Below are 24,782 nucleotides of genomic sequence, written 5' to 3'. Positions count from 1 at the left end.
TGGACCTAGGGTCTAGAAATAAAGTTATAACTGCAATTAGACCTAAAGTCTAGTACGTTTACTAGATCTAGATCTAGGCCTTGCCTGTTGCATATATTGCCAATCTTGCACACCAGTTAATATGTTACATCAATCTCGTATTTTCTTTTTGTTAAACATACATTTACTTGTACGTTGTACTATAGAACTTGCATCTGATCTACAGATGAATGATGGAATGGTGTAATTTACTTCTGTACGTCAATTCGGTCTCACTGTATTTCATGAGCGGCTTTTAAAAGTTAAAACTGCAAGCGTAGTACACACAAATAGCGTAACACTGTGTCGTATTTACTCAGGGTAGGGCAGTTGCACTATATCATAGGGGAGGGCATAATTATTAATTAATGGGCATTATAGGCCAGAGGAAATTTTGCGCCCCTTCACACCTGCGCCCGGGGGCAACTGCCCCCTCTTGCTACGCCACTGACTACGGAGACTTCTTCATGAGAATGTACTATCTGCTGGTAAGCATTAATTTTATTACTTAAGGAAAATGACAGTTTTCCTTATTCCGTGATATCTTATCAAAATTGTCCCATCACTTTATTAGAAAACGTGTGAAACTCCGTGAACGTGATATTATTTGAATCGTCTATACTTCTTTCAAAATAGTGTACTTCCCGTTGCGCTTGCGCATTGAAACACATCAAATTCGCAAGTAAAAAGTGTGGAAAACTTGCATGAAGTAAAAATATTGACATTAAAAAAAATATTATTTATTCATTAAAATTTACGAAGAAATCTAATAAAAAATTACATTTATAATAATAATTTTAAAGTTTATTAATAATTTACTATATTCTAATTTTTGAAAATATTGATGTATTTTTCTCAAACAAAATCATATTTCTAATAGGGTATTTTTACTTTAATTTTAATAACGTTGCATAATATATGTAAATAAATAAGTAGAATATAAGAATTAAACACTGTGGGCCATTTTGTGCTCCATTCACAAACTATACCCTATTAGTAAATAATGGAAACTTCCTTTAAGCTAGTAATGCATTGCGCACATTTCTTAAAGAAATTAAATAGTTTTATTTATTTTTATCTTGAAGCGTAAGAAATTAAAACGAAAACCATTGAATTTTTTATGTTTAATAATAGGACTCACACGTGAAACAGTTTGCATCATTTCATTTTTAAAAGTAAGTAGTCCCTCAGCGGTACAGCGATGAGTTTACTCACTTACAATGTTATAACGCTAAATTCCAGGGTTCGAATCTCCGCGGTGGACGCAGTAGACAGCTAAATGTGGCTTTGTTATAAAACAAACGAACATAAAAGTATGCAGTATATATGTAAATAAATTAACATTTTTACTACATAGATAATTCGTTACACCTTTGTACTGTGTACCTTTCAAGTTGCATTTATTTTAAATATAATTGTTGAAACATAATTAATATACTTTAAACAGTTTAAGAATGTTTTATACTTCTTTATAAGATCATATGTTCATTTTTCAGTTTACAGTTGTTGAATAGAATTGCAAGGTCATGTTTGTGACAATATGCTACATTAAATTATCACCATAATTTCATATTAGTAGTATATTACTGTGATTTGGATTATTCTTTCATTATGTATGGTAAAGTAATATAAATGTGGATTTATTAAGTACCACATTTACACTTCTTTACAACCCCATTTAAATGGTTGATCTAGGCTTTATAAACATCTGTATGGATATGAAATAAGGTAGCAAGTAATTTGTTATGGTAATGTGGTTTTTTTCATAATTCTTTTTACTGACATAGTAAATGTTTTTTGTTCTGGTTTCTGTTGCTTCTGATAAGATAGCTTGGAAAACAAGGGACTAATAGGTCCTTCAGTTTAGTTCAAGGTTGTCATTGAACACCATTCATGAGAAAAAGCAAACATTTAAACTTGATTTAATTGGAGCGTAGCATGTCTTTTATAAATTTAGATGTAACTTTTCTCATCCTAGTGGTAAGCATATAGATTTATAATGCTAAAATCAGGGGTTCGATTGCCCTAGGTAGACACAGCAGATAGCCAGATATAGCTTTGCTATAAAACACACACACACATCCTATTGTTATCAGAATACGGAACAAGCAAATTGGGTCTTTATACTAATGATCTATCAGAAAACATATTTAACTTCTGTCAGAACACCTCTTCCTTTTTTATTTTTCTTAAAAGAAAATTAAGAGATCTTGACTTATTTGTTTAAAACACCCCTTTCATCTCTGGAATCATCCTAGTATTCTCCCTCTGAACCATTTTCAGTAAGACAATATCCTTTGTTTGATATCTCAGTCAGTACTGCACACAGTTTTACAAGTGAGGCCCAACTTCTGGTTTATAGAAAGAAATATTTCTTTTGAATTTTAATCATAATATCTATAAATATACCACCTAAAATTCTATTAATTTTACTACTAGCATTGTTTCAGTGACATGATTGATTTATCCTCAGCAGTATATGGTTAATTATTAGTATTTGTTAATCGAGTGATAGGCTCATTAGTTGACTATGTTCAATTAATTGATTAGTACACTCCAAAGTCCTCCTTTTCAGTAAATGCAAAATAACACAAAAATGGGGTGTACAGACTTCTAACATGTTTTTTTTAGTAATTTTCAAATTATCTTCAGTTTCATTTGATAGACATTTATTGAAGGGCTAGGCTTTTTTTAATGTCCATTTTTTAACTGGAAAAATGTTGGAAATATAAGTACTGAAAAAACCTTGTGCCAAAAATCTAGCACTTAGGCTACATTCTGTCATATTTTTCCCACCTTGATGAAGATGACTATTTTTTTCAAATGTGTTCTCCTTTACCAGATTATATTGTACCTAGAATAAAAAGGCAAAAAGCAAACAAATTGTAAGGTTTTCTCTTCTTCTGCCTTTTTTCTGTGATAATATTTCAGCTGACAACTTTGTTTACCATCTATTCTAAAAATACAAATATGACACCCATCACTGAAATGAATATCACCTCTGTATATTAGACAAGACATTAGGTGTAAAAATTAATGTGATCTCCTTTACATTTGTACAGTAAATCCAGCTATAGCAGGATAATAATAAGTTATTTTGTCTTAGACTACTTCCACATACCATAAATGTAAGCTTTTATTATAATGTCGCATTATACAAAAAAGTGCAAAGCATATATAAGGAGTTGAATTAAAATGGTGATCTCCTTTACCCATTCTATGAACTCCTTTACATGCATCTCACCATGTCCCTAATTATTGCTCACAGATTTAGCTTTGTAATTTATCAGTCATTTAAGCCTAAAACTACCACAACTCGTACTATTTCAATGTTAGTTATACAGTTAAAGAGATACACACCTGTTATGTAATCCCACTTTGAAAGAACCTTTCTTGCAGGAAAATAAGTTGATTTGTGACTAATATATTTCAAATCCACCCTACCCTTATCATCTGCACATGGTGGAAACTAAATTTGGTGGGAAAAGCATTATGCACTCTACAGAGACATCTCAAAAGTAAGTAGACACCATAATGTTTATTCAATAGTCATTTGATTAAGAAAGGCATCCAATGGCTCCCATGGCCAAGTCAGTCACCTGATATGAACCCCATCGAGCATGTCTGGGCCATACTTGCTCGAGCAGTGAGAAGAAGTTCCAGAAAACCAGCATCCCAGGGAGAGCTACTTGATGTTTTGCATGCAGCCTGGGTGAAGATCCTACAGGATAAAATAACGGAACTCATCTATTCCATGCCAGAACGAGTCAAAGCACTGATAAATGCTAGTGGCAAATTGACTAAGTATTGATGCACATTTGTAAACATTTTTGTCAAGTTGATAATGTGAGATAAATGACTATTGAAAAAAAATCATGGTATCTATTTACTTTTGAGATGGCTCTGTATATATTCCCCTCTGAAGCAAAATTGAAGTAAAGGAGAACACATAAAGGAGTTCATGCAATTTCATGTCCAGTGATTTTTGTTGAAGAATGCAATTTACTCTTTCAGTTACTGATAATAACAAATGTCTTGGGTGTTGTGTGTAATGATATAACAAAATGATATAATTTGAGTATTTATACCAGATATATGCGCAAAGGAGATCATGTGCTTAAAAAACTAATTTTATTACAAGCTCCATATGGACATACCCAAAAATCTCTTAATATCCTATGTTTGGGGTATAATCAAATTATATACTTTCCAGATTGATTTTAGACTCATAATTTATAATTATTGTCTTGAAAATAAACAACCATAAAGGAGAACACATGATTTCAGCAACATGTTATTTTGGATATTTGTTTATATGTGAAAAAGTAATGGGATAATCAGCTAATAATAAATTTTTGAAACATAAATGCTTATTAATTAATCACAATAAAGGCTTGAATCATATTTAAATTCTTGTGTGTGTATGTTATTGCTTTGAAATTAAATTTTTCTGCTGGCAACATGCTACTTTTAATACACTGCTATTGTTTATTTCCTTGGTTTGCTAGAAAAACTTAACACAAACTCAACATATTATATATGTTTGGAAAGCTCAATCCATCATCTATCATTTAGAAATTATTATATGTTTGTGTAAGGTACGTAACTTAAAGAAATTTGCCCCAGAACACTGGAGACATCAAGTTGGACACTTAAGAAAGCCTGGCCTTGAAAGCCATCATTTGCACATTTTGCAAAAAACATATTTTTTGTCTAAAAATTTTTTAGAGATAACATGGACGTTGCTAATATCAACTAAATACCATCATGCAGTCACCATTGTGTTTCTTTTTTACATATGCAGTAAGCTGCCACTGATCTTTTGTAAATCAAATAAATTGATAATTATATAGTGAAAACATGTTTTACTATCACCAATATAGGTAACAGCATTGTGTATTTAAAATATATCATGATTGCAGTTATGAATAATTAAGTTGTCAACAAGCTAATTAATTTATGTATGTTGTTTGTAAAAGATAAACATAAAAATATTATTAAATAATGACTTTAGCCATAAGTATATTTTGCACTCACCTACCATACTGACTGATGAGTAAATATTTTTGATTGGATGACATCTTATTTCATTTGGAGATCATAATAAAAGAAATCCATGTTTACAAACATTGCAACTCAATAAATGCACAGTATAGTAATGGCATTATTTTGATAACTTAGATTTGATTAATTTCTTGTTTCATGTAACACTAATGGATGTAATTGATGCTTGTAGGTAATCAATTTTATATATATTATTGTCCAGCTCTATTAAGGAATTATGTTTATAAAGTTGATAATTATTAAGGTTTCTATCTTTTACATATTATAACTCTCATTCATTTGAAATTAGCAGAAGTCAAATATATCTTAATGTTAAACAAAATAGTTCTGATATGTATAAGGTTTATGTTCATCATTTAACTATGCTTATATTATTGTTCGCTTGATGTATGTTAAAGAATCAAGATTACAAAAAATTAGTAATTATTATCTTTAGGCAATGCCTTTAAACATATTATGTAATCAACCGAATTAGTTTTTTGATGTTTAGGATATGATTTTTGCTCATAAATATATATATTAGTACATCCATTAGGAATTTGTGAAATAAAAAACTATCAAAATTTTTCAAGCCCAAAATGGTATAAAGATACAATGTGTAATATTTCAGTAGTTCCAGTAATGTCAAGTTTTAGTGTAATCTGAAAACCTACTCTCCATTCATTTTATACATGTTTAAACTACTTGAAATTCTTTGTAAAAATCATTTTGTTCTCTTACTACAAATTTTATTTCAAAGTCAGTTATGTTAGATAAAGAGGATTTGTAATAGTTTTAGTATAAAGTTAGAATATATGAATTTATATCAGTTAAAAAATAATGTGAATTTTGAGATCATTATTTATTGGTTATTTTGTAATATTTTTGAAGAATGCACCTTCTAATTCATAACCTGTTTCTTTGTAGTTTTAAATGCATGAATTGATAAGAATATAAAGGTGAATTTTTTGATGGAACCATGGAAGTATCAAAGATAAAGGTTGAACCCTTTTCTGTAAATGAACAGAATACTTTGTTGGATATCAAATTGGTGAAAAATGAAGATGAAACTTTAACAAGTAGTAAGTGTTATCTTTAGAATTTAAATATTTAGCATTTTTCTCAACACAAATATATAGTGTGAAAGTTACCTGTTTTACTTTAGCTGCATGTCTGAATTTTCCATCATTGCTTGGAAGTTTCTTATTTTAAACAGTGGTTTGATTTCCTGTTCCAAAAACATGTACCAATAAAATAATTTTGCATTATGTTGCATATTTTGGTGTTTGTTATGAGAAACCTTAATACCAATGACACTGTTGTAGTTATGTTCTATACCATTACTTGTGGGTGAGGTTAAACCTGAGACATTTCAAGTGCCAGACTATTAAATGAGCTAAAGGATTAACACAATAGCAACTGCTAATAAAGCACTTTTTAACAATGTATATTGAAATATTCATTTCAACTCGCAAACAAGGCCCATCCTTGGGCATTATTTCATGGTTGTGGGACAATGACAACATGCATCATTTTCTGTACACGAGAACTGATTTAGTTCTGTGTAGCTAAAATTTTGTAAAGAAGCAGTATGATTGCATCAGGAAATCATAATATAAAAACCGTTGTCAGATCAAGATCATTAATTAGCCAGAACTAGCAATATCTGGTTACTTAACCAACTTGAGTGAGTCAAATTGAGCAAATAGCAATCTGAGTTAAACATGAAACATGTTGAGAGCTTCTGAATTTATTTTTTGAAGCCTGAATGTATATTAGAAAGTAATTGTGGTATTTTATTACTGATGTAATGAAGTGTTGAAGATCTATATAATAAAATATTTGCATTTTAATTTCTTGAGTCTGAACTTCTGTTTGCTGGTGTAAACTTCTTTGAGTTGGCTTTCCTGTTAGCTTGTCACTAACTGCATTTTCCCTGGTATTTATATAGATATTTTTTGTATAAACATTTTATTTCACAACATAATAGCTTCACAGTTTCAACTTTATAAAATAATTTTTTTAATCATTCTTTTATCTCATAAAAATTAATTTTCAGTTTAACTCTAACTTTATATGTACAATTATTTTCTAGAAAATTAATATGATTGTAATTAGTATTCAATTATACATTTTTCATTAGAGAATGCAGATGGCAAAGATGTCAGGAAAGCTGACATTTTATAATAAATATGAGACATGCAAAAAATGTGCTGTTGTAAAACTTGTAAAATGTTTTACTTTAACATTTATTAACACTTGTTCCAAACTGTTTATATGATTTTTGCTAAATACATGTGTGTTCCTTAAGGAAAGAGCAAGAAAAAAGTTGGTAAGTAATGTTACAAAAATCTAGCTTACACTACTAAGTTCTAATTTATACTTTAATATTTTGCACAGAACAATGAAACTATTGATAACTCCATGGTTAATAGTTTTTTCACTGTATTAGTTTAATTAATAAAACATTTTGTTGTTATCAAAATGTGATTTAATACCAGAACACCAAAATTAACACACACACACACACACACACACACACTATGTGTACATGTTGTAATATTAGAAGAGGCAGTGATGTTTATTATATTAAATAAGCAATAGTTTGGCATATTTTATTTACATTTTTGTACAGAGCAAACAGATTAATTCAGTTTTGTTATTTGAAGAATAAAGAAAATTAATTTTGAAAAGAAAACACAGTTGTTAGGAGACTTAAAGTATTTTGCTAACATTAAACAATATAATTTTTTTTTTTCGCTTATTAGTATCATTTGATTTTGAGCTTTCACAGTTTAATATTATATAAATGTGCATAATGAAAGTTTTATATCTCAAGTTTACTGGAAAAGCTATCTATAATTATATAATTTTATGAAAAATTTCAACCAGTGCTTGAGTTGCACTTTTGCTTAGACCCTTGTCAGTACATTTGGATTCTCTTCTTGATGCCCGGCATGGCCATGTGGTTAGGGAGCTTGACTTGCAGTCTGCGGGCTGTGGGTTCGAGTCCCCATTTCACCAAACATGCTCACCCTTTCAGCCATGGGAGCATTATATGTGACGGTCAATCCCACTATTCATTGGTAAAAGAGTAGCCAAAGAGTTGGCGTTTGGTATGATGACTAGCTGTCTTCCCTCTAGTCTTACACTACTAAATTAGGGATGGCTAGTGCAGATAGCTCTCGTGTAGCTTTGTGCGAAATTCAAAAACAAACAATCTCTTCTTGATTGCTTGAATGTTAGCCCATTCCTTCCCTTGTTTGCATGTTGCTGTTTATCGGTCCCAATGGAACATTATTAATCTCTGTTGCTCCTGTTATTCATAGATATGCTCCACGCATTTCATCTGTAATGTTTCTGAGTTCTCTGGCATTCTCCAAAATGGTACTTGGATTTAGTGTTATAGCTCTTAACTTCTACTTTTGAGTCTTTTGCAAAATAATTTCCTTATTGTCATTTTCTCATCACATATTTTGTACTTGTCAGGTAGAATATGTCCAAGTATCTGTGGCCATGTTGCATCATCTACCATATTTTCTCATCAGGTTTTATACTTGTATCCTGATAGAACCTTCTTACCTAAAACATGACCTGTAGAGAAGGTCGCCATTTATTGTCACCAATTCTGTTACCTATTCTGACTGACTCAGATTCTTGTTTAAAGTATTTTTTTTATACGCAGTCAGTGTTTGTTGTTATCTTGCATACACCAAATAATTCAGGAGGTTCTGCAACAGGTTGTTTGTACCTAATGATGAATCACACTCCTTATTTTCTTCTAGCAACATTAACGTATTGGCTATTGCTAGAAGTTCCATCTTGTTTTAATTTAGACACCTGATCACCATAAAGATGAATTTTAGATTTCCCCAGATTTTGAATTTGGTGATAACTTAGGCATCCACATTGCAGTACTGCATCTCTTTGGAGAACATTCTGTAAGCTAATATATGGATAAATTAAAATAAATTTTTAAACTGTTACTTATGTCATATAATTATTACTGTTTCTTGAGTTTTGGGGATTTCATGTGACTTCTGTGGAATTCTTAACAGATAATTCCAATTACATTTTATGTAAAAAACAACTTTTAATGTCTTTATCTTTTAACATGATACACAATGTTTAGGTGGAATTTTCCAGTAGGACTCTCCTATGTCATCCTTTATATACTTCTACAGTTCTTCTAGACATGATTCTGCCCTCTGTGGTGGTGCTTCAGGAGAGGATGATGCCATCTGTAAGTGGACAGAGTGTGATGTTAGGTTGTGAAAACTTTTCCTACCTCAATGCACATTCTTGCATAGCATTTCAAGGCATTGGAAACATGGTATTCATTCTTCAGTGATGTCTCATGGCTCCATTCAGGATTGGGTACACTTTACAACTTCATTTTTAGCTTCTCTTTCTTCCTTAATTATTGTTCTCATTAGACTGCTCTTCACCTGTTGAACCCGTCCTTAGGATAATCTGACTCTTTTTGATTCTCCTTGAGTACCTTCTGAATAGGTTGGTTGCATGACTTTGTTGTCCTTTTCAGTTTCAGATGATGGGTATTTCAGCCCAAGAATTATGTCCAGTCTGTACTTAATTACTGATTTTCTAAATTGAGAATCTTTGCACCCTGACCCTGGCTACATGTTTATCTACTAGTTGGGGCCACATCTAAAAATGTCCATGGGAACCCAGATATATCCATGCTCTTGACCCCACCTACCCCAGGTATTTTTAATGAAGGATATTTAAATGAAGAAGCGTCATGCTGAGAAGAATGTCTATATTTTTTTGCTTTCTCTTCAGAGGCTGTTTTGTTTTTCACTCAGTTCTTCTGTATTCTGTTCAAGCTCTGCTTGGTAACAATACTAAAGGTTGTTATGGTCAGTGTTTGACCTCTCTTGTCCTAGTGGTCAGCATCTGGTGATTTTTGTCTTTTAATATCACACTCTCCAATTTCCTCCTCCACCTCGGTGTAGGTATTGTGATGTGCAGTATTTCAGAGATAAGTCTACCTAATTCGAATTTTAAATATTGGAGATGAATGTTGAACAAGTACTTATTTCTGAGATATATTCCTACCTACCTCCCCACAGTTTTGAATAATGTATTATGTCATCACAATTAAAAACAAATAAATCTGGCTTGCAGCAAGAAAGCAGCAAATCATATAAAATATGGTACAGTGGAGGAGTTTGAGTAAGGTGGTACACGTATACACGACATCAAGGACTTTTAAACCAAAAGTCATGTGGTTGTTGACAGACAATAAACCAGCAAGAAAGGGTTTAAAGTGTTACAGAGGTAAGTACAAGTTTAAAGTTCAATTCAATTCTAAAGATGTAAGATTTGTACAATGCAGACATTACTTTATCCTGCTGTCTGTCCCACCAGAAAGTTAAAGTTACACTGTGTATGAATAAAGACTTCATATTTTATATTTGAGTTTCTTGTTTTCCTTTGCTCTTCGTGTTGGAAATTATTCTCTGCATAACATTTTCAGAACCTGCACTTTGCTGATAATTGATACTTTTCAGGTTGATTTCAGTGTACCTGGAAACCACAGAGGAACTTATACAAAAGGTTTATCAGTTAAATATACTGTGTAGAGTTTGATTATAATTTAGTGAAGCATAAGGTATATTCAGTCTTGTTGTAGACAAATCTACATTATTTATACTTCTAGCAACAGAAGAAGCTAGTTACTTAGAAGAAAGGTCTTCAGATAACACACTGAAGTTTGGTGCAGCAAAAGAAGAACAAGAAAAAAACTATGATGTAGCAATAGAGAAAACTAAGGTAATTTGTAGATTAAAACTCTTACAGATGGTATTAAAATGACTACATAGCTATAATGATGTCTTTTGGCTAGAGTCTAATTAGTGATGATATGTTTATAGTCACAAGTTGAAGAAATTATTGTAGCATTAATTTTAGCATTCCCCAGATGTTACACTGTTCTTATTGTAGAATTAATGTCAGCAGTCCACAGATGCTACATTGTTCATATTGTAGCATTAACGTTAGCAATCCACAGATATTACATAGTTTTTATTGTAGATTAATGTTAGCAATCCACAGATATTACATAGTTTTTATTGTAGATTAATGTTAGCAATCCACAGATATTACATAGTTTTTATTGGAGATTAATGTTAGCAATCTACAGATATTACATAGTTTTTATTGGAGATTAATGCTAGCAATCTTCAGATATTACATAGTTTTTATTGGAGATTAATGCTAGCAATCTACAGATACTACATAGTTTTTATTGTAGATTAATGTTAGCAATCTACAGATATTACATAGTCTTTATTGTAGATTAATGTTAGCATCCACAGATATTACATAGGTTTTATTGTAGATTAATGTTATCATGTGCTTCACCATAATGGTCTGCTGTGATGCAAGGAAGGAGCTGCTTCATGTAATTTCTTAGTGTTTCTTTTTGCTTTTGATACAACAGTGAACCTTTGAACATAGCTATATACTAGTTTGAAAATTACTTCAGTTGTAGTAAAAAGAAACTAAAATTTAGTTTTGTTTGACCCATTTAGAATTCTCAAAACAGTTGTAATGTTGTACATTATGTCAATGTGTTTGTTGAGAAACTTACCATAATTTGAGGGAAGTTTCTTTGTTTGTCCTTCAACTCCTCCTAGACTTTTGCATTTGGACCTGTCAAATATGGTTTAATCAACTAGGAATGATTTGGGATGTGTCAAAAAGAAGTTATTTTTCTTTTAAAATGCACAGTTGTGTGAATTATATGGGTATTTTAAGTGTAAACTGACTTTAGAATTAAATAATGATGAAGTTTTTTTATGTTATATGAATGCCAAGTTTCAGACTTAGAAAGATAACTAATAATTTATTATGTCTTTCATTACCATTTCCTGTTTGTCAGTTTGTATCAAAAAGTATAACAGGCTGTTTTATTGTTAGTAACAAACCTGTTACAAATAGCATTTACTTAAAGTATAAGGAATATGTAGTGATTAATTGTTAAACAGGCCATTGAGTTAAAGTTTATGTGAGAAACAAACAGATAGCGCTAGAATTCACAAAAAAAAATGTAGATTATATTTGCTGCACTAATAATGCAGCCTTTCCACTACAAAAAAACAACTGCCAGTCACAGTGATTGATTACTAATTATTTTACTAGTCACCATACAAAGCAAAAACATCATTGGCTGACTCCTGTTTACTCTTAACACTTTGTAAACTGACAAACATTAAAGTATTTATGGAGAAACAAATTACATGTAGAAAAAGTCCATTAACAGTGCCATATTTCATTAACCACCTGTATATGGACTCAGTCAGATTGATAGGCCTCATATTTGTGAAGCTGATGTTTACTATAATTCTAAAGTTATTATGTGTCTTCATGAAATTTGGCAAGCTTTTAGCAGACATTACAAATCTGTTGTACACAAATAATCTGATTTTTTTCTTAAAGTATTTTTATGGAAGTTTTTTCAATGAATTTATGGAGCTTTATTATGTCAGTCTGAATGAAAGTTGATTTTTATGGTCAGAATAAGAATACTTACTTTCATCATATAGTTTTCTTATTTTATTTGCATAATCTCTAGGACCTCCTAAATGAATATTGAGTTTTTTACTCAATTTTGTTTTAGTTTTATAGTTTGTTGCTGTAATTTCAATGTCAAAAGAAATAAATCACCATGTCAGCCTGTGAGCTATTTATTTTAGAACTAATGTAAACACTACATGATTGCTATGTGTAATGTTTTACAGAACATTGAAACTCATGAAATTGTAGATGTTTTGTTTTACTGAAATTTTGTTAGGGTATGTTGAAGAGATGTCCCAATTTTGATGGGATAGTCCCATTTTTAGGTAGTTTGTCCGAGTGTCCCAAGAAAAGTTCTTGGGAAACACAGGACATCCCATTTTTATGATAAAGACATGAAACTGTCAGTCACATCAAGTCATGAATGTAAGAGGCCTACTTGACATGCTTATTGTTGTAAAATTTGCGCTGCTGTTGTCAAACTCTCGAAAGTTCTGCTTGTGCTTGGTGAGAAACTCAGGTTTGTACAGTTCTGAATGTGAAGACAATTGCTCATGGTCAAAACAAATTTTACACACTCATGTACTGAATTTTATGGCCATTTAGTGAAAAATACAGAATTTCAATGTTCCATTATTTTTTCACAAAAATATGTCTCAAGAGTTTTGAAGTAATGCTAAAATCTAAAAGTAGTATGTTTGAAAATTAAATGGATTCTTAAATATATCCAGGTATGAAGTAGCCTGTCTTAAGATTAATTGGATAAAGTGAATAAAGATTTCTTGAATATATAATTTGACTATTTTTGCTTTTGCTCATTTGTTTTGTGTCTTATCACTGGCAGAATTTAAGTATATATATATATATATATATAGGGTGTGGGCTAAGGATTATTCTACAGTAGGTGTATGTGACTTGTTGGCGATAAATTTGAAAAATAAATGGACAGCAATAAATTCAAAACAAGTTATACTTATGTACAAAAAATTCTTTACACTATGGAGATCATAATTGTATCTTAAACACTATGCAGTTCTCTTCTTCTTGTCAAAAGTCCAATTAGGCCAATTCAGTTGCTTTAAATCCAGTTGACAAGCCAAACTATTTTTCTCTACTTTTATCACAATAGTATCAGTGAATAATTCACTTGTGCTGCCTTACAGCTTACCACAGTTGTATCCTTAACTTCCAGTAATTGTCTTCTTTTCATCAAACTCCACACAGATGGGTTCAATTAGTTTAGAATACCCTGTTAAAAGACAAAATTTTCTCCTTATCTCTATCAAACTGTTCATCTCGCTTTAAAATATCAACCGTTAAGGCTATTCACTCCCACGATGGTTAACTTCATGTTTTCTAACTTTTCTCTGACTGAACTTCTCTTTCACTTGACTTTACTTTTACTCTGCTTCTGCTTGTTTGGTCACTGCTATTTATATGTTTATCATTGAGGCCTCTAGAATTTTCTGTAGCCTCGACACCAATGAATTGCAAACACAACGTACGACTCTTACCAAGTTACGTAACCAAACTTGTCATAACTATCATCTTGAAAATAATTGTTTTTAACTCTCTTGTTATGAAAACTCAACAATCACAAAATAATTTAAATAATAATGCCTACACTACACAGTCTTGTATATCAAACAATCACCGAAAAAAAAGTAATTTAAATTATTTCAGAAACAATGCTAAGATATTTGGAAATATTGTGGAACAGCTCAATAAATTTAAAGTAAATTAAATAAAAGATAAATTAAAATCATAAATAATATTCAACTTTAAAATTGGTACACAATTAAAAGCATTTTATTTAGGCCTATCTATGGCCTTCAAAAGGTTGACGACTCTACATGCTTCGATGTTGCAACATCAACCTTAGGAGTGAATTACAAGACAATGTTAAGTTATTTATCAATCTACCCTCAACTATCATTATATGCCCAAAGTAGTGTATCATCAATTTTATATATATATATATATATATATATATATGTATGGCTGGAAGAATTTTAGAAAGACAAACTTGCCTGTTGGAGCAGAAAGTCCCATCATTTTGTGCAAGTTGTGTGTTGATCAGTACTGCAATGACCAAGATATTTGTGTGTCAGACGGGTGGCTTTTTGTCTTTATTTAGTTGATAAAATCTTTCTGGATTTGTTTGGGGCTAATTTCTTGTCTTCAAATATTGTTAATCCAAAATCTGAAACTTCAATTAAAAGAAGTGAAACTGCTTTTCTCTAAATTTTTCCATGTTAATGTTTTGGCTCAAAGAAATAAAAACTGTTTTAGGTATTTAAAATAGTTCTAGTACTGTTCGTTATAAATTATTGACTTGAAAATGTTAGGTATTTTTTATTGACATTTTGAATATGTTTTTATTTTAGAACATACTTTTTAGAGTGAAAACAGAGCAACCTAGTGATCTACCACAACATGAGATTATTTCTAAGTTCAATGACAGCAGTGATGATGACCTGGATAGTTCATATTATAGTGTTTCAAATGTGAAAACAGAAACTGAATTTCAAGATTTACAACAGATTGAATCTGGGTTAGAAAGTGCTTCTGGTAAGTACAAATGCCTGAAAACTAAAATCATGTTATTGACTGAACAGAATTGGTTGAAATTTTAGTAATCTTTGAAAATGATCTATATGGGACCAGATTAATTTGAGGTGTATGGGTCAATATTTTGTGTGTGTTTCATATATGTACATGGGAAATATTGTATCAATGGGTTCGAAGTGATAAAATGATAAAACAACTAAAGAGAAGCTAATATTTTTAACTTTTCCTGGAAATGGATGAAGAGAACAATCATTATTTCTATAAAAGAAAGCAGAAGGAAACTTTCTAACTGGAAATTGTTTGTCTTCCTGGTTCTTTATGTACAGACTTTGTGAATAATTACTGCAACTAATTTTTGTAGATTAATGTTTCAACATGTGTTGGTAATGTATTTCTATTATTGATATACATGGATTCTGGGTGATTCCAAATCTCAAACCTATGAATTTTTGCATGCCACCTCCAGTATTCCCACAGAGGAGTCTAATATAAATATCAATAGAGTTAGGCAATTTAATGGAATTTGCTAATCAGTTGTTCTCACATAATCTTTCTACTTTCAATTTGTTTTTGTTTCTTTAAAGACATTTTCAAACTACCCTTCATTTAACATGTTAGTCATTTTCAGTGTTCCCCTGGTGGTTGCCATTTGCACATTTTTAAAAAAAGAAAGCTTATTTTATTGAAACATTTTTGTAAATTTTCCAATGTAATCGTAATTTCTACTTGGCAAAGTACTAATATTGATACAACTATGTGAATGTAATCAAATAATGAAACATGTTTTCTATCATTGATAAGGGTGATACTGTTTTTTATTGAAACTCATCATGATTCCAATTTGCAATAAATAAGTAGCTAGCTATCCACTTTGTAAAGAAACTGTGTTTTATACATGTAAAACAATATATGTTTGATGGGTCCACTAAACAAATAGAGATTCAACCAAGATATCAGTTACACAACATGACTAAAACTTTTGCTTAATCCTCTCATTATGGGCAGGTCAAAGTGCCCATGCCACAACTTTTTATTTACATTTAAAACTTAATCAGACTACTTTGTTATCATGATAGCTAAATAAATTTGGCAGAAAAATATATAGTTAATAAATCAAATTTTGGTATTATATAAGTTTTACATTCTTAATTTTATAAGGAAATATTTTAAAAAATACTTAATCTCACCCTAGTACGACAATTGTGACAATTGCTCTCTATGTATCCCTTCTTTTCTAATTTATTTACTCCTCTTCTGAGAATTAGGTAAGTTAATGTAAATTACTCATTATGATATTGTTATTATTCAGGCAAAGCATAATTTTTATAGCCTTCAGTCTTATTTGCTTACAGAGCCATAGACTAGAATATCAGACCCCTCTTGCCACGTCCACCTATCACATCCTCTCTTTCACAAATTGCCAATAGTTCTCTCTGATGTTTAATATTATGTTGTTTATAACCAATAGAAAGCCAAAATTTTAATCTATCAAATTACGTATTATATTACATTGTTTTCTGTAGAGAGCATTTTCTGTTTTGCTTCTAGTTCAAACTTTATTCCCACAGGAAATGCAACAATGAGCTTAGCTGAATTTTTAACAGTTCTTTTCGCATAGCTAGAAAGTTGGAAAGATTATGATAGTTTTGGGATTTTGTCTGCTTTTTACGTGTTATTATTCTGTGTTCTTAAGTGCAGTATTTTATTAAATAAAAAATTATTTCGTGCAACAGTGCCATTAGTATAAAAAGGTAGGGTTAAGTTTCATTAACAGTTGACAGCCAAAAAAAAGAAGACCCAGAAAAGTATTATATTTCTTGTTTTTGATGTGTATTCTTTATTTATTATTATCTTATTATAATGGAGTTTGCGATGTATACATCCAAAACTCGGGAACTACTGCACCAATCATCACCAATCGTAACTTCATAATGTTTTTATAGCAGAGCAATAAATAAAACAATTGAAATTTCCACAAAAATATATGTTTCAGATTTAGCCAATAAAAATTACAAACAAAAAGGGGTAAGTTTCAAATATAAAACAATCAAAAAACTAACTTTAAAAAATTATGTATTTTTCTTTAGTGAAAATCTCATGAGTGTTGCAACAGAAAAGCAAGGCACTTTCATTGATAACTTCATCTACAAAGAAATACATCAATAATATATACTCTGTGATGTAATGCTGTGATGATAGCTAGTTTTAAAACTGAAATTTCAAAAAAAATTTTTTCTCATGGATGTCAAGTATGAGTACATTGTTGTCAGACAATTCCAGAAAAGGCCGTAGGCCCAATAGCCTTCTGCAAGAACTAGCAATTATACCTGCCCAGAGGGTGGGTATTTCTGTTAGTATTAGTAACTAAAATGAAAAATTTGAAACTTATTAATAATAATGAACAAATTTTTACAAGGTATGCTTGTGAACAGCTTATGTGTTAAATAACTTGATGGGTAACATGTGGCAAGATTATTAGTTACACAGATGTATACTGTTACTAGCTTTAAGTTATTTAGGATAAAAAGACTGGTTTTCTGTTAAATAATGAAGTTATATTAGTTAATTTAGATTATTTTTTTATGGTGGTCAAATTGACTAACCCTTTATAGAGTTAAGGTAGAGAAAATGACAGATAAAATATAAATTTTTCCTAAAAAAAAATATTTGATATTTATTTAGGAGGTTTTAGAGATTATGTAAATGAAAGTTAACAATTTTCAGATGAAGAAAAATATTTTTAATCTTACCTGAAAATCACTTTGCACTCAGAGCAGTCAACACTTTAACTCCAAATATTCATGGAGAAATTTTTCCTAAAACTATTTCATTAAGAATTCTGATTTTTTGTCTATAAAGGATTTGTAATGCTTACTATTATGATTTAACTGATTTTCTAACTTAGGCAAGAGGGGCTTAAATTAATTCTTTTAGCTGCTCGACCTGAACACCATGAGATATACTTTCAAACTGACGACAAAATTGACAGCACTCTGTACTGAAAACAACATAACATTATACATCATTCAAAGATTAAAATTTGCCTTATTAGTTATAAATGTTATAATATAAAAAAATCAGAGAATTATTGGCAATTTGTGAAAGAAGGAGTGCAGCATGTGTGTCTGATTTTCTAGTTTATGACTCCATAAACAAATAAGATATTGTAATATCTATTTTTATGACTAATTTACATTACATTCTGTTCTTCAAATAGAGGTGGTAAATAAATTAGAAAAGGTAAAACACCTATCAAACAAATGTCATGTTTCTCATACTAGGGGAAATTGATTTTTTTTTTAAATATGTCTTTATAAAATTAAAAGTGTAACATTTATATAGTATTAAATTTAGGTTTATTAATCACATTTTGAAGCCAGGTTTATTCATATGCATTGATAATAAAGAAATTTAATTAAATTTTGAATGTAATTTTGTAAAAGATTGTGACATGCACACTTTGATCTATCTTGTGAGAGAGTTAAAGTGAATAATGAACCTGGACACAAGCGGACAACCTGGACAAAATTAACAATCTTTATTAAATATTAAACACAAACACAGTGTTTGTACTTACAATTGTCAGACTGTTGCTTTTATTGGATATTCTCATATCAAGAGCATCTACCAGGCTGACTTCAGTGTTGTTCCTGCCAAACTGCCAAATCCTAGATTCCTTAGTTTCAAAGAAATCTTGCATTTACCCAACACGACATGCGCTACCACATGACTGGTCATTCTCAGTACACACAGGTGTGGCTTTATTCTTTGCATATGATGTGAAAAACTGTTGAATGTTTCTACTGTCAACATCCTTACAGAAGATCACATAAAGCAGTGTTCTCTATGGGTAGTAGCAGGTATTAATTACCTTGAAGCTTGAGAGTAACAAAGGAACTAGGGAACTTGAAACAAGTTTAGCTTATTGGTTTACTTGACTATTTGTTCTTTGATACCTGCACATATATGGAATAAACATAACACTACAAAAAGATAAAAACACGATACATTCATAAACCTCAAAACTGTAAAAAAGCTGTCATTTTCTCAAAGCTTTTCATTGAATACCTTTATCAGTATTGCAGGAGCTCTGACTAGAAACATACCACTGAACCATAAGTTACTGCTTAAACCACTTTAATGACTACAACATTAAAAGTCTTTTTTTTTTTTACTCTCTCTATCCATTAATGTTTGAACTTTCTTTATAGTTGTTTTCAAAGCTGTGTAAATGATCAAACTCCTTGATGTGACATTATAAAAAAGTGTTAATCAAGGTGTATACAAAAAATGAGCAGAAACCTACAAAGGAAACTCTTGGAATGTATAATACATAAGCAAGGAATGTATAATACATATACTCTAAAGGGATGATATTTTCTGAGCAAAAATAAAGCTATTCTTTGAGAAAAGCAAACAGTCAATCTAAATTCATGTTTCTGATTATTACTATCTTTGATTATCCCAACTATCCATAAAATCAAAATATTGCCATTATGATTTCTCATTATTGTTTTCAATTAATTCAGTGTTTTTTAGGTTAATTAATATCATGACTCACAAATATAATCAACTATTCAAAATTAGTGTTATCAATTATTATTGTTTTGTTATTCCAAATATCCATGTTTTATTTGAGAATGATCAATTAGTTGAATGCATTCGATTAATGAGCCTGACAAGTAATCAATTATCAAATTTCACAAATCACACATCTCTATATAAAAGCCACTAGTGAGGTTACTAGTAGGCACACGGTAATGTAAGTTACAAACGCTGAGTTCTTGGGATTGAGTTTACAATTTTATATAAACACGTATGTGCTAAGTCATTGAATATGGTGGTAAGTAGAATGCACCGATCTACATTTAGGCAATCTTATGTGTGGATGTTGTAGGTATGTCTTCACTTTACAGACAGTAAACTTTAGAGAACATGCCACTTCACTTGTTAAAGGTAGAGAAGAATAAGATTATTATGGGTAAAAATTAGTTATTATTTTGTAAACAACAATTTTCTAGTGTAGAGTGAGCTAACAACTTGGCCAAATGCACACATCTCTATCCTTATTTCATGTTTATTTTTCATGACACAAATTGACCAAAAAAAAGTATTTTGTATTTATGGTAGCATTGCCAGATAAAATTTTGGTAGTTAGTTAGGATTTTTATTTTATTTTTGTCAGTTTTTTCATTAAACAATATTATGCAGCACCATAGCTTTCTAGCAAATCAGGAATTAAGTTACTTTTAGTTATTTTAGTTTCATATCTGTTCTTTTAGTAAATATGTTGGTTTTTTTTCTCCTCCTTATAGCGTACTTGCTTCCCATAAAGGTCATGGGTTATAGGTTGAAGTTCTTTTTTTTAATATTGTTTAATTAAAATACAATAGCAAAATGGTAATAGTACTTTCATGTTACCCTTACAGGTTGGATTTGTCATCTTATTTGCCTGGTTTATTCTTCCCTTTTTCCTCCCATCAAATACATCACCTTACCATTTCCTTGGCATTTTGTCATACATTTATTTCATATTATTTTCATTGTCTGGCCATTTCCTAATCTAAAGGTTACTGTGTTCCTGCTGTCACCATCTTGAGCTCCATGGTTTCTCTACTTTTCTTCTTTACAGGGCTTTCTCACAGTAACGGATCCTGCTCAGTAGTGAGTGTTACCTGACCAGGCATACTTATTCTTAAACTCATACTGTACAACCATTTAGGTCAATAACATCCACTGTTGAAATGGGGTGTTCCACAAGACAGCTTGTAGGTTTTTACTTGCAGTGTTTTGCATTATAAAAATGTTCGCCCTGGACCATACACTCATGGACTAACATGAGTAAAGTAGAAGGGGATTGCTGCTCATCCCTGCCACTCCTTCATTTATCTGAATCAGGAATGATCTGCTTTCCATAATAGAGTTTTGCTGTCACCCATTGCACTGTTTTGGGTGCTGCATTCCTTTAGACTCTTAAAAGTGCTTCCACCCCTTCGTAGAGTGCAGTATGGGAGTCCTTTCCACTTACAAGTTCCTAACTGTTGGGGTGGTGGACCATGAAGACTTCCTCCTGAGTGTGCTCAAATCCACTCAGTTCAGAGTAGAGCAGTGGTGTTCCACCAATGTAGATGGTGTATAGACACTCCTTCTACCACAGACCTGATGTACTATTACAAATTCCACCTGGTTATGGACTGGATGATTTCTGCCAAAATGCAGTTCACCCCTCTGGCTGGGCACTCTCTTTCCTACCGTCAATCCAGATATCGGTACCCAGGGGATATTTATGTTGGTTGGACTGGACCAGCCACATAAGTCCTCACCTGTGAGTGGCCCAGGTAACCTCCACCTACTGCTGACTGGATGATTCATTCCCAATCCCAACTGCTCCTGGACTGGAGTTGAACTGCCACTTTGCTTCTCTGTCTTCCTACCATTGTCCGCATGTTGGTTCCCAGGGGGTAATGAGGTTGGTTGTGTTGTACATGCACACATGATGATACAGGTTCTTGTAATGAAAATCTTCTTCCCTTCCAGTTCTTGTTCAAATTATAAATTGCAATGTAACACAATGTAAAAACAGATTCTACACCTTATTAAACTTTAAAGAATACAGTGACTGAAGGTGAGCATGTTTGGTAGCAACAGGAATTGAACCAACCTCTTTAATCACAACAGCTCATGAAAGACCAAGATGAATAAACTTGAATTAATAAGAAAAATAATGACAAATTATGATGGCAATATTTGATTACTTGGATTTGTAATAATTAAAAACATTAATTTTGATTAATTGATTATTTTTGTTACATTAATCAATGCTCATATGTAATTGATGATGTAGATTGAGTTATTTGAATAACATATTGATAGTTTAGTTTTATCAAAATATTGACATTTCTATGTATTTATTTATGTTATTTATATCCTGGGATAAACTAATAAAATCATATTCTCATTTTAATTTAGCTTTAATATCTTGATATTAATATTTTTGTTAATCATTTTAGACCAATAAAATATATTTAGAAATTCATCAAAATAAATAATGTATGATGTATTTATTAACTGCTTGTTACATCATATATTTTGATTTTAGATATAAAGACCAGTGTGAACATTTGTTGCAGAAGTCAGTTTCCTGGTTATCAAGTTTTAAGACAAGAAGGTCCTTTTACAGAAGTTGTCAAGTCCTTAAAGCCAAACAGTGATGTGTGTGGAAAAACAGATATAAATGAAAATAATCTAAAACAATCTAAGATTCTTCAGGGTGGTGATAAACCATACAGTTATGTGATTTGTGGGAAAGACGTTTCAACAAATAGTAAATTTAATATACACCAGAGAATTTGCTCTAGGGAGAAACCATATAGTTGTGCAGTTTGTGGAAAACAGTTTGGTACAAAAAGCAAATTAACAGTACATGAAAGAACACATACTGGGGAGAAACCATACAGTTGCTCTATATGTGGCAAAAAATTTGGAGCTGTGGGTAACCTAAAACAACATGAGAGGATACACACTGGTGAGAAACCATACAGTTGTGTAGTGTGTGGAAAAGAAGTTGGAACAATGGGTAACCTAAGGAAACATGAGAGGGTACACACTGGAGAGAAACCATACAATTGTATTGTATGTGGAAAATACTTTGGAAGTAATAGTATTTTGAAAACACATCAGAAGATACACACTGGGGAGAAACCATATGGTTGTTTAACATGTGGAAAACAATTTGTAACAAATGGTGAACTCAAAAGTCATGAAGAAACACATTCTGGACAGAAACCATACAGGTGTATAATTTGTGGTAAAGAATTTGGAATTAAACGTAGTCTAAAAAAACATGAGAAGATACATACAGAGGGGAAGCCATATAGTTGTGTAATATGTAGAAAAACATTTGGAAGAAATAGTAATCTAAAAATACATCAGAGAATACACACTGGAGAGAAACCTTACAGTTGTACACTTTGTGGAAAAGAATTTGGAACAAATAGTAAGTTAAAAATACATCACAGAATACACACTGGGGAGAAACCTTATAGTTGTGTAGTTTGTGGAAAACACTATGGAACAAGTAGTTCCTTAAAAATACATCACAGAATACACACTGGAGAGAAACCATATTGTTGTGTAGTGTGTAGAAAAACATTTGGAAGAAGTAGTGACCTAAAAATACATCAGAGAACACACACTGGGGAGAAACCATATAGTTGTGTAGTGTGTAAAAAAACATTTGGAAGAAATAGTGACTTAAAAATGCATCAGAAAACACACACTGGGGAAAAGCCTTACAATTGTGCAGTTTGTGAAAAACAATTTGGAACTAATAATAAATTAAAAATACATCAGAGAATACACACTGGGGAGAAACCTTACAGTTGTGCAGTTTGTCAAAAACGATTTGGAACAATTAGTTCCTTAAAAATACATCAGAGAGTACACACTGGGGAGAAACAATATTTTTGTGTAGTGTGTGGTAAAGAATTTGGAACAAGCAGCAAAGTTAAAAGCCACGAGAGGGTACATACTGGAGAGAAGCCATACAGCTGTGTAGTGTGTGGCAAAAATTTTGGAAGAAATTGGGACCTTAGAAAACATGAAAAAATTCACTCTGTGGATAAACCAAATAGTTATGTAGAGTGGCCATCAAAAATTTGTAATGGATGAGCCGGTGAAGGCCAGTTGTTTGGGTTCAACTTTTCACAAGTCACAAATTAATTTATTTAAATTGAAGTCGTTTGTGTAGCTGAATGAGCACACAAGCCACCAACTCAGGAAATTTACATGTGAAACAAAGAATCAACTCGGAAACTGATGATAAGAGCAACATACAAGACTTTATTCTACATCCATATTCAAAATATTCATTAACATCGAAAATCACAAGGGTGTCCTGCATCAAACGTATCAAATTCCTCGTTTTGCTCATGTAATTGTTTATTAAGTATGCCTTCTATCAGATTCATTAATTTTGACACTATGTTTAACAAATTATCCACTAAATGATTACGTGAAATATATACCAGCATATCCAGTTTCAATTATAATTCTTCATCAAACATCAGAAACTATACGTTGCTAGATTAGAGAAGATGTCAGTTGAAACTTGCAGAGAGTTTGCCGGTTGAAACTGGTAAAAGAGCTGCACAACGCCACTTTCTTCAATCAGCATTTGGCAACCTGTGAAATAACTGGTGCAGAGTGGTCTGACCACAGGAACAAGAACACCAGAGAGAACTGATACAGATTCATCTGACTTCAAGAAACGCTGGAGAGAACTGATTTTCAACCCCAAAACATGGATTTTTTATGTTTTTCTTGGTATTATTCTTGTAACTCAAATAGCTATCTTTGCTTACAAGTAGTTCCTTCATCTAATTGACTTAATTATTTTGCATCACTGCTCACTCTTTGAATCAAAACTGGACAATAATTGTATATGGTCAGAAGCTGTTAATTGGCTGTCTATTTGCACGTATCTCTCCTTTTTGTTAACCAATTCATTTCAGTAGTTAGTGAATTTAACATAAACTTTCTGTAGCTTTTCTCTCAGCTAGAATAGCGGTTGTTTATGCAAATAAATGATGTCGCAATTTGTCGAGGTA

General features: G+C 31.4%; 1 protein-coding gene across 4 annotated transcripts; it reads left to right on the top strand.

Moving 5' to 3' along the window:
• Positions 1–275: 275 nt before the first annotated feature.
• On the top strand, positions 276–24,782 carry LOC106464871 (zinc finger protein 345-like). 4 transcript variants are annotated; one of them, XM_022392664.1, is made up of 5 exons: positions 276–506; positions 5,989–6,143; positions 10,745–10,857; positions 14,991–15,174; positions 22,274–24,782. In XM_022392664.1, exons 2-5 carry the CDS (start codon positions 6,041–6,043, stop codon positions 23,842–23,844), a joined length of 1,971 nt encoding a protein of 656 aa, XP_022248372.1. In that variant the 5' UTR covers positions 276–506; positions 5,989–6,040; the 3' UTR covers positions 23,845–24,782. The 4 variants fall into 4 exon arrangements, with proteins under 4 accessions (XP_022248372.1, XP_022248373.1, XP_022248374.1 ...); XM_022392665.1 differs by lacking the exon at positions 276–506 and adding an exon at positions 969–1,193; XM_022392666.1 differs by lacking the exon at positions 276–506 and adding an exon at positions 1,205–1,331.

This window comes from Limulus polyphemus, unplaced genomic scaffold (assembly GCF_000517525.1).
Source record: "Limulus polyphemus unplaced genomic scaffold, Limulus_polyphemus-2.1.2 Scaffold1766, whole genome shotgun sequence".
Classification (NCBI taxonomy): Eukaryota; Metazoa; Arthropoda; class Merostomata; order Xiphosura; family Limulidae; genus Limulus; species Limulus polyphemus.
Note: the sequence above shows the minus strand (reverse complement) of the source record. Positions and strands in the feature narration are given on the sequence as shown.